The sequence below is a fragment of the Amphibalanus amphitrite genome, unplaced genomic scaffold (assembly GCF_019059575.1).
Source record: "Amphibalanus amphitrite isolate SeventyFive unplaced genomic scaffold, NRLGWU_Aamphi_draft 000087F_arrow, whole genome shotgun sequence".
Classification (NCBI taxonomy): domain Eukaryota; kingdom Metazoa; phylum Arthropoda; class Thecostraca; order Balanomorpha; family Balanidae; genus Amphibalanus; species Amphibalanus amphitrite.
In genome coordinates, this window is record NW_024881583.1 from 1,068,401 (window position 1) to 1,078,802 (window position 10,402).

The following is a 10,402-nucleotide window of genomic DNA, read 5'->3' on the forward strand; positions in this document are numbered from 1 at the left end:
CTCCATCTGACATCTGATAAACACTGGAACAAATCATCTACAATACCGTGTTCCTTCATCCGACCTATCCACGAGACAGATTCTCCGTACCTAATTATCTTCCTTCCCATTTGCTGACAGACTAGATTGTGGACAGATCGTATTAAATGTGCGTCCGATCGACCACTGGACGATGGTTTCTGTATGCCTACACATCAAACTGCAGATTATCTCCAGTATAAAACACGTTGACTATTGGACATCTCCGACCGCTAGAAATATCCTGACTGATACACAGCTCATTACTGGACAGCAAAGGAGATCCAGAAAGGCGCTGAATTTGCCCCAAATGCCCCTCCAAATGGATCCGCCAGTGCTTGGCAGCCCCTGAGTAACTCTCCGATTACTGTCCATATCCTACATAACGCATACAATCGCCGGAAAAATCACCCCTGAACAGTTCCACGTTCTTATTAAGCCAGATCGGGCCAATGATGACCTGTTGCAAGCTGATACCAAAGGGTCGGCCAGGGTCGGCTTCGGATGCCTAAAACTAAATCGCTACGCGGGCAGTCTCTAGTGATGTCGAGCAACCACCTTTGATCTGATCTCTGGGCACGGATCCTCTTGTTCTCTACTACAACGCATCTATTTATTTCTCTTAGCTGACCGCCGGACGGAGTCAATAATACCGAGGAGCACCCCCACCTACATCTGTTTGTCGTATCAAGTCACGTCGCATGACATTTCACTTATTTGTTTCACTTATTTGTAAAAGTCCCAGTTGAGTGTTAGCCTAAGGTCACATCAAATTCCGTCAGAGTAATACGATGGCTGAGAGCGATCAAGCTGCTATTCGACAAAGAAAGCCAGCCAATATCAAACGGATCGTTTTCAAACAGACTGACGCAGCCAACAGGAAAACTACTTGGGATAAAAACTCTGCGATATATATTTGAGCTCAGTGCTCGCAGCTAGCGGCCTCCACAACAGCACGATGGCCATAACGACCGTAATAACTGCCGAAAAAATAAACCAACCAAATTGAACTGATCTCCAGCGCAGTATCGCCAATCATTGCAGCGAAGCTGGGGGTGATCAAGCGCGCAGTTAGTTATAGGCTGCTGAACAAGAAGCCAGTCTACTTCACAGAAAACATCGAAAAATGTTGATATCGATCTATGTCGGACACCGGTGGTAAAATCATACCAACGATACAAAGACATAAGAAAATAAAACCACCCTAGGAATGACATGACGTCACGCCGTCGAAGACAGAGTCCGGACCGCCTAGTTAAAACACTAAGCACCAAAGGACTTGCGTAAGAACTATCGACAGGTATGCAAACTGTTGCAAAAGACAGTACTGTTGCCTGGAGACCTTCAACGGGGGCCTCACATCATTATGCAAGAAGACTCCCACCGCATCTAGTATATGATGAGAAACAAAAAACGAGATTGTTAAACATGAAATTCTGCTGGTAACTTAGATTATTGTCAGTGTACGGGACCCATCTCTCCAGCACGGGGGATTCGGGGCGTAAAATGTCGATGTGAATCCACGGATGTTGATGAGGCCGGATGATACTATCAATAAATCGACTTCGTTGTGCGACCGAGAAAGTGAGTCAATGCTAATCTCTTAGCGGGCGTTAGCACAAACTCACTTCTCCGGATGCTCTTTCACAGCCGACAGTGCCACTCCCAACTCCCCGCCTGGTAAATACAAAACAAACTCACTGCCGTGTGAAGCAGACTCTGCTCACTTCTCCAGTAGGTAGAGCCGGTATATTCGCTCCTGTTGTTGATCGCTAAAGGTCGGCAGACAGTCCAGTCGACAGATCTCTGAGAATCCCTCGTCGGTGGTGGGCTCCTCGTATCGAGACCTGCGATAAACCGGTGTGGGGATTGGTGGTAAGCGTGACAGTTTGTTAGGTTACCGGGATTATCAGATGGTTTTACACAGTCACGCCCAATGGGAGATTGTACCATTGTGCGCTAGACATGGGAAAGAGCCACGGGAAGTAAGCCATCGGAGGATACCGAAGGGATTAGACCACAGGAGTGGGACGCCAGCCACCGAGCGACCGACACAAGGATACCGGGACGACAGGGTCGGCTGCACATTGCACAATGCTACAGAACGTTAGTATTCTCGTATTTAGCTTGCGACAAAAGTTAATTGTGTCCTCAATATATAACATAGCTATATCAATGATTTCGAGAGATGAATTAAAACCAAGTAACTCGTCGACATGTGGGCCTGCCTACGTCAGCCCAAATGCCAGTCGAGGTAATCAGCAAACGACTCATCAATCACATTAACCGCAGCCGCATTGACGCAAATGCTGCTGTGCAGCTGGGCTTTTTACTTGCGCTACGTCAGATACGCTACCTCTAGGTTTTTCATCCCATTGACCAGCAAGCTTTTGGCAAAGTGCAACGGGCACGGCCTCCGCCCACCTGTTTCTGGACTACTTTACAGATATACCGCAGTCATTGAGATTCAGCACTATTCTCAAGTTCGGTCGAGGAGTCTGGGGTGGTTACCTTCTGAAGTCAGTTGCATTTAAACTGTTTCCATTTCTGAACCGTCCGAGGGGGTGCTTTAAGTAGGGATACGGCCACAGCACTCACAGTTCACGAATGACGTCATGCTGTGAGAGGCCAAAAACACAGCGCAACCCAAGAACGAGAGAAATGACGTCACACAGCAGGCTATAAAACACCCAGCGCCAACCAGGCACGGCAAGGACAATGCTCGTGCTAAGAGTGATGAGATGTGGGAGGGACCACGAACATTCACAAAACATCCACGTAAAGCAGAAACATCCAAGAAATCCAAGCGTGGCCATTAAAATGAATAAATAAAGCATGTTAACTTCAAGAGCTTACTTGAACATGTTGAAGATCATGTCGCTGACGTGCTGGTGAGACGAGTCAGTCAGCTCCCGGTACTGAAATGTAACAGACACGCCGTCAGATGCCACTGACGAGAAGACGCTCCTTTTGGCTTTGGGGAGCCCGCACGGGTTCAGTTATTACTTTGTTACGAGAAAACAGTTTCGAAACTCTAATGGACGTTAGAGTACCTAACTAACGACATCCGAAAACCCGGCCTGTGCTTAGGAAGCATGTACCTACCATCTAACAATCATAATTATGTAGCAAACGGGCATTGATGTGTAGTAAAATTAAAGAAAAAATGCGTGTTGTGTTGTTGCTGCAGCTGTCCAGCACCACGACCCACCTTGTTGTTGTGCCGCGCGTGCGCCAGTGTCGTGGTCATCAGCAGACAGCGGACGGGCACGCCGAGTCGGCGGCCCAGCTGCACGTACCGGGCGCGGCTCTCGCGGTCCCCGTTAGTGTTGTCCACCGCCGCGCTCTTGCCCTCCTGTCCGGTGTTGGGGGGGGGGGGGGGGGAGGGAGGAGGGCAAAGCAGTCAGAACGGGCGGCATATTCCATACCGTAGCTCCCAGCGGAATTAGCTGAATTCGTTAGTGCCGTCTGTGGCTGCCAGGGGATAAAACACTGCTTGCACAACCAGCGTTTGAAGCTTGCTCTACTTAATGAGCTTAAGCACAAAGCAGAATAAGTCGAGAGCTAGCTCACTCGGCCCGTGCCTCGAACAGAGCATCTATACCAGAAAAAAGCCCTTTGTGGGGCTGCAGGTCGGTAGATAGGCAGTGCTTCACCACAATCAACCCCTTCTTGGGCTACAGGCCGGTCCTATCTGAACCCGAGAGGGCACACAAAAACAGCAGTGCCTACCTTGATAGCTTGTTCGGCGACTTGGACGCACTTCTGCCACGATTTCAGCGTATCCCGGTTGGCAGCCACGTAACCAGCGGGCACCAGCTGGGTGGACGTCACGTGACTCTTGCCAGAGCCGGGCGGTCCGACCAGGACGACAATCTGCCGGCGGGAGGTCGGGTCGGTCACGATGATATAGCACATGATGTCACATCGGTGCACATAGTCACGCTAAACCTGGTGGAGGCTTGAAATATGCATTTAACCCGCGCCCTGGTGGGGTCTGTTTATAACGCGACCTGGTGGGGGGGGGGGCTACTTTTTGCCCCCCCCCCCTCATATCTCCGAAACTACTGGACGGATCCGCAAAATTCAAACGGCGTTCAAAAGGTATGTCAAATTTGTCGAGGGAAATCAAGTTTCATTGACCTCGGGGTCACCGATGACGTCACAGGTCAGGTCAAAGATGAAATGTTTCACCGTTCACGGGTCTTCTAGGGAATGCGCTGTAACACCGAGGAAAACACATTTTGTCGAGAATCAGTTCAGCCATAGGGCGTCAGTTGCCTAGTACATATGTTGCTATTAGAGGTCACTGACAACATCAGGTCAGGTCACAGGTCAGGTCACCAAGGGTCACAGGTCAGGTCACATGAACTCAACTTTACTAAGGTTGTGCTTTGCATGTTTTATGACCAATTTTTCATCTCCAACTCAAAAATGTTGGTTATAAGACAATGAGGTACGGCTTAGGTCACTTTCTGGTGAAGGTCAGGTCAAGGTCAGGTCAAAAAAGGTCAAATTTTAAAGTTGATAGTTTTGCATTAAACGGGTATTGATTCGATGCAGCTCGTCACGGGGAGTCTAATGGTGGTCTTTGTTTTGCGCTACGGGGTCTAGAATTGCTAAAAATTGAGTTTGAAAATTTGGCGTCATAAATTTTGAAGTTTTTTTTCGCTATAACTTCGCCAAAAAAAAATTGGTATCGATCTCAAATTTGGTATGTGGATAGAAGGCGGTAAGGACTATCACATATATTCCGGTTTTTGCGAAATTCAAAAAACGTTTTGGATTTTTCGACTATTATATTCAAACAATCTATTTTTCTATTTTTGGGCGTCAAAATCAAAAAATTTCAAAAATCCGAGATACCAGTTTTATAGCCCTGTCAATTCTACAGCTTTTATGTCTTTATAATTTTTCTGTATTTGTAAAGCTATAGGCCTGACAGCTCTTCCCGCGAAACCCTTTTTTTGGGTCGAAAACGACAGAACATGACGTCACTCTGACGTCATTTCCGGCCAACCTATCATAGTCTTTGGAAAAAATTTTGGTCACAATGTGTAAAATTGATGTCCGGGAGGGTACTGAAAGTTTGGCGACGATCGGCGCAGCAGTTCTGTAGATATATCGAAAAGTCTGGAGGGGGGGAATAGCCCCCCCCCCCCCCACCAGGGCGCGGGTTAATCATTGCAATCATCATTGCACCGAAAGGCGAAAAAAGTGAGACTGAAATGCTAACGCACAATTTAAATTGAATAGGGCAGACTTCATTAACGTTTCCTGTACTATTGCATAAAATATGCCACAACGCACGCACACAAATTTATTACGTAGCTCTTCAAAGGCGTGTACTTTTTAATAAGCCATCCAAGGGAGTTCGACGACTGAGGCATGATCCCTAAAGATCTTTGCGAACTGGTACCCGAAACTCGTCCCATTGCCACCACAGCACGACAGAAGAAATCCAAAAACGCGACCGGCCGTGAAGAACGACCACCAGCACATCAGCTTAACCTTCTGCCGCTTTTGCCGACAACAAACTTCAGCGCACGCCACGCTAAATTATTCAACACACATGCAGTTTTTAGATGTTTATGAAGCCCTGAGCTCAGAAAGCAGCAAGGAGGCCTCAGAAGTCAGAAAGCTGCAGCGTGGAATGAGCCGAGATATGTGCAACATTAAATATATGAGCTTAAGTTTTTGTAATAAATGTTTGAATCTAGTTACAGTCAAGGTGAGAGGCACTGAAAATGTAGCGGCATAACATTCATGCCTTTAATCAATTCTGTAAAAACGAGAAGCGAGGGCCTCTTTGCCTCTTCCTCTTCGCCCTTCCCCTTTTCTCCTGGAGACATCTCTTCCCAACACGCTGGGATCACGCTGACCTCACCCCCTTCTCAGTTCTCGCTGCGCTGACCTCCCCCCGACCAGGCCGTGCTGACCTCTAACCTCTGACCCCACCTCCTTCTCAGCCCGCGCTGCGCTGACCTCACCTCCCCCCCCCCCCCCCGACCAGGCTGTGCTGATCTCTGACATCTGACCTCACCTCCTTCTCAGCCCGCGCTGCGCTGACCTCCCCCCCCCCCCCCCCCGACCAGGCTGTGCTGACCTCTGACCTCACCTCCTTCTCAGTCCGCGCTGCGCTGACCGGGACCGCCGTTCGGGCGCCATCCACCGCCGCCCGAGGGTCGAACTCCGGCAGCTGGTACTTGTTGGTGGCCGGCTGACCTGGCGGTGCAGGTTTACACGTGGTTAGTAAGTGCCACAGCAGTCCACTCGGACCCACCAGGGACGGTCAGACACAGTCAGTGACAGTGAGAATATGGTGATACCGGCAACTGACTCGTGCCATGCACGCTGAGCATAACGGGAAATTAGCATATCTTCCCGAAAAAAGAAACAGACAGAGTAGATACCAGACACGGGGATAATGCCAAGTAAACTAATCACAGTACTACACGATCCAAAGTAAGCTGCAGATAATGAATTACAATGTACTAATTCAACATGTTCAAATACCTAATTCAACATTTATTTGTTCATTGTCACTAGCACCAATGACTCACCGAGGAACAGCTCTTCAGGCGTGTAGAACCGCAGTCCCACATTGATGGCGAACAGACGATCGGAGCACGAGAAGTCCTTTTTCTTCTTGGGTGCCCAGCCCTCTCGGCGGCCGGCCGCGTCTCCACAGTAGAAGCTCTCCTTCATGTTAATGGTACGCGATCCGTTTTCCTGCGTGACGATCGGAACGATCACGTCTGTGAACTCCACAACTGCAGCGATGAGCATTTCACAATCTGAAGTTTCTTTCCATAATTGACCCATCACCTGGAGACAACATCAAGCCTATTTACTCATTTAAATTTAGAAAAAAAAAACGCGATGCTTGTATTATCTCGAATAACCGAGTTAGCATACTTGTCAACCCAATTTTATAACGATGAAAAAACCTGTAACAAAACTAGTCAGTGGAAATTACCGTTTTGATCAGGTACTCCCACATCCCGGGCCGCGGTTTTCGGTACCAGCGGTCGCCGGGCGAGATGAGACACTGCACCGGCACACCCAGCCGACCGGTGATGTTCTGCAGCTTGTGTCGCAGGTCCTCCGGCAGCAGCTTCCGCTTGCTGATGCCGAGCTGTCGGAGAGGAAGGCACGCCGTCAGGTGGCTTGGAGTCGAGAGGGGGGAGGGCAGGCGACTGCGAGATACGGTATGCGCGTGACCGTACCACAGCGCAGTTGTAAGATTATCCGCCGGATAATCTGTTGGACAGCAACATGCATTCAGTTAAACGTACTTCGATGACAAACAATGATATCGTCAAAAAAAAAAAAAACGAAAGGGCATACATCCCGGTTCCCTGAAAAGGTCAAAGAACTTCTAAAATTTATTCACCTGATTTGTTAGAAAAACAATCTTGAAGCCGCTTTTGCTGAGTTCTTTCAGCTTTCTGGGCACATCTGGGTAGATGATCTGCCAGTCGTCCCTGTCTTTGGCGAATGTTTTGCCCGACTTGGTCGTTATTATCGTTCCGTCCAGATCGAACGCCGCTATCTGAAACAGGTAAAACCGCCCACGTTTATAAAAGTGCTAGAATCCAACAGAAAGGGAAACTGGAGAGCCTGTCCCAACACAACATGCCTTTTTGTTTGCTTGTTTATTGGAGCTTTGGGGCGCGTCCACTAAAATTACGGGCTTTTGCGCCCAACATGCCTTTTTGGCGCGTTATCTGTATCGTTACCTATTTCAACAGTTTCGATAGATCTTCGAATGACACTACGAATGTAAAGCAAGCATATCAAAGTTATCATTGACAAACAGTAAGCTCCGCAACCACGAACGAGCGACAAACCTTCGAGGACGGCTTCACTCCTTTGGTGACAAACATCAGCAGCTGGTCGTTCTTTAACGACGTCCACTGTTCCGCGAGGGTCTCCTGTTCCTCGCCATCAGACTGCTCCCTTGACCCCTCCTCGTCCGATCCGGTGGCCAGGGCACCGTCCGGGCGAGCCCTCTTCGGGGACGGAGCCTCCGCCGGTCCCGCCGCCCGTTTCAGACCACTGGGGCTGTCCCGACGGGCGGTGGAGGACCCCGAGGCGGTGGTCGGCGGCGGCAGAAAGTTCACCGCGAACCGATGCTGTCCGCTGAGCAGCTCCAGAGAGTCTCCGTGCCGCAGTGACACGGATTGGCCCTGAGGCAGCGGCCGGCCGAGCGCCGCCGACGGGTTGGCGCCGAGGGTGCGCACCAGGACCGTGCCCGACGACAGGTCGACGTCACACTCAACTGTGGGTAAAAATAGTAAATGGAACTGAGATATGTGATCACTTCACCTGCAACCTTCATCAAATTTACGCTTATTTTGTTGCTATAACAATCATTTGACAAGACAAATACTCTCAAAATAAGTCTAGCCTTATATCTGCTTTGTTCCAGACAGCAAAGCATGACAGGTCATGGTGTGTCAAAAGTGGAAATAGCCGCCCGGCTTTAGTTCGCCAGCCTTGTCAATAGATGGCAGTACCACAATATGGGCAGCAGATCGTGCAATTGACGTCAAATTTTCGTTATCTGCTAAGAATTGAATGGCGGATCTTTTCATGCAAAAATCAAGTAAATCGGTACACAACTTTTCTAGCAACAGAGATATGAAGTCAAACACCCTGCCAGAGCGGCGGCGCGGCGGCCGGCGGCGGCCGTTACGCGCCGCCTGGGAGACTGCCGGCGCGGGACGGTCCGACTTGGCATTGCATTTAAACCTGTCAACTGCTTGGAATAGCTATTATAGCAAAATTTTCATTCAAGTGAGGAATAACCATGGGCAGGAAGTATGTATGCTTGTGTGCGTACTGTGTAAGCTAAGAAACTGCACTAGCAGATACTCGCTAATATTAGATCCAGCCAAGTCCAAACGCATTCCAAGGGATGTGTTTCTGATGGGTCAATAATGTTTATCGTTCGAGGGCGGATACAGTTTAGACAATACAAAAAATATTTTTGCACAGCTCTATTCCTTGAATAATTCTCTTCAACGCCTCATTCCTAGTTAAGCGAATTAGCCCATCCTGGTTGAATAAATTAGGCGATTTCGCCACAAGGTCGCGGAAAACCGACCGAAAACGACCGCGCTCAACGTTAATTTGGGCATGCAGACTCTTAAAAACTCGCATTGGGCGGGTAGGGTTTCCCAGGTATTGCCTCCAAAACACCGTATTCCGCTCCCGAATACGTCCAAGTGACCCGCCTCGTTCCTAGTTAAGCTCTAATTAGATCAAGTGACTCATAAGGAGCGAAAAAGCGACAAAAAGCATGAATTTCCCTATGGCGGCGGGCTGCCGGGTTGCCAGACGGCGCACCGGCTATTTCCTTTTTTGACACACCATGTTAATAACATCTTGTAGTGTTGCATGCTCAGCTTATTAGGGTGACAGGTGTCATTTATGAGCTTTATTGGCAAGCACATATGGTTGATTTTAGAACACAAATGCCAAGGCCATTGGCTATTGCTATGTAACTGCTAAAATTATTGGTGAATATCAGGCTATACCAGGCCTAAAAAAATTACAATCATGGTTAGTCATAATCTTTCAAGCAAAGCCCATTCTTTGAGATAGGGACCTCAGGAGGAGCAATGGCAGATTTCACACAAATCAGTGCAGGTCCACCATAAAACCAAGCTTGAGCTGACACCACTATGCTGGCACTATCGACCACTCTGAAAGACATGCTGCCTGGCGCCTGCTGGTGTTTAAGAGAATTCAGACCAGCCAGTGAGCAGTCGGACAAATTTCTATATCTTCTTCTAGCTGCTCAAGCTGTGGATGAAAAAAGCTGGCTCACATCTTTAACTGTCTCAATCCAGTTCATGTTCAATAATGCAGCAGTGTTCATACCTTGCTTCTTGGAGCAGCGCACATCTTTTATCATAGTCTCTCTTGACCTTCCAATGATTTGTTTTCCATTCACAAGAGGCACATTCACCCCATCTTTTCTCTTGAGTGTGCAACCAGAGAAGGACATTTTAATTTCCTACCAAGTCATTTAGGAAAATAAATGGGTAAGAACTTGAGTTGTAGATTGCAAGCCAAAGACGGAAATGTTTTCATTCAGCAAAGTGAATTATTGGAGGCCTGTGAAAATCGCCTGCAAAGTAGGTACCTATCCCAAAACACAGCATTTATCTCTTATACACGCCTTTAGCTTGAAACATCACATGGCTGACATGGCTTGAAATCTTTCAAACTGAAACCTGTTCCAAACACACGTGTAGTTTTATTTAATGCATCAAAAATCTACATCTATTACTATTCACCACTGAATTATAACAAAGACATAAATTTTGCACACACTTTGTTAACATATCACTATTTTCTGATACCATTAGCA

At 48.2% G+C, this 10,402-nt stretch overlaps 1 protein-coding gene across 3 annotated transcripts; it reads right to left on the minus strand.

The window, feature by feature from the left end:
• Window positions 1–913: 913 nt before the first annotated feature.
• On the minus strand, window positions 914–10,297 carry LOC122379951 (bifunctional polynucleotide phosphatase/kinase-like). Of its 3 annotated transcripts, none has more exons than XM_043362642.1 (10): window positions 9,910–10,297; window positions 7,872–8,302; window positions 7,415–7,573; window positions 6,998–7,156; window positions 6,582–6,750; window positions 6,137–6,243; window positions 3,751–3,894; window positions 3,230–3,373; window positions 2,875–2,936; window positions 914–1,865 (listed from the first exon to the last, which is right to left on the minus strand). In XM_043362642.1, exons 1-10 carry the CDS (start codon window positions 10,034–10,036, stop codon window positions 1,742–1,744), a joined length of 1,626 nt encoding a protein of 541 aa, XP_043218577.1. In that variant the 5' UTR covers window positions 10,037–10,297; the 3' UTR covers window positions 914–1,741. The 3 variants fall into 3 exon arrangements, with proteins under 3 accessions (XP_043218577.1, XP_043218575.1, XP_043218576.1); XM_043362640.1 differs by having other exon boundaries at window positions 6,582–6,783; window positions 9,910–10,232; XM_043362641.1 differs by lacking the exon at window positions 9,910–10,297 and adding an exon at window positions 9,664–9,757 and having other exon boundaries at window positions 6,582–6,783.
• Window positions 10,298–10,402: the final 105 nt, after the last annotated feature.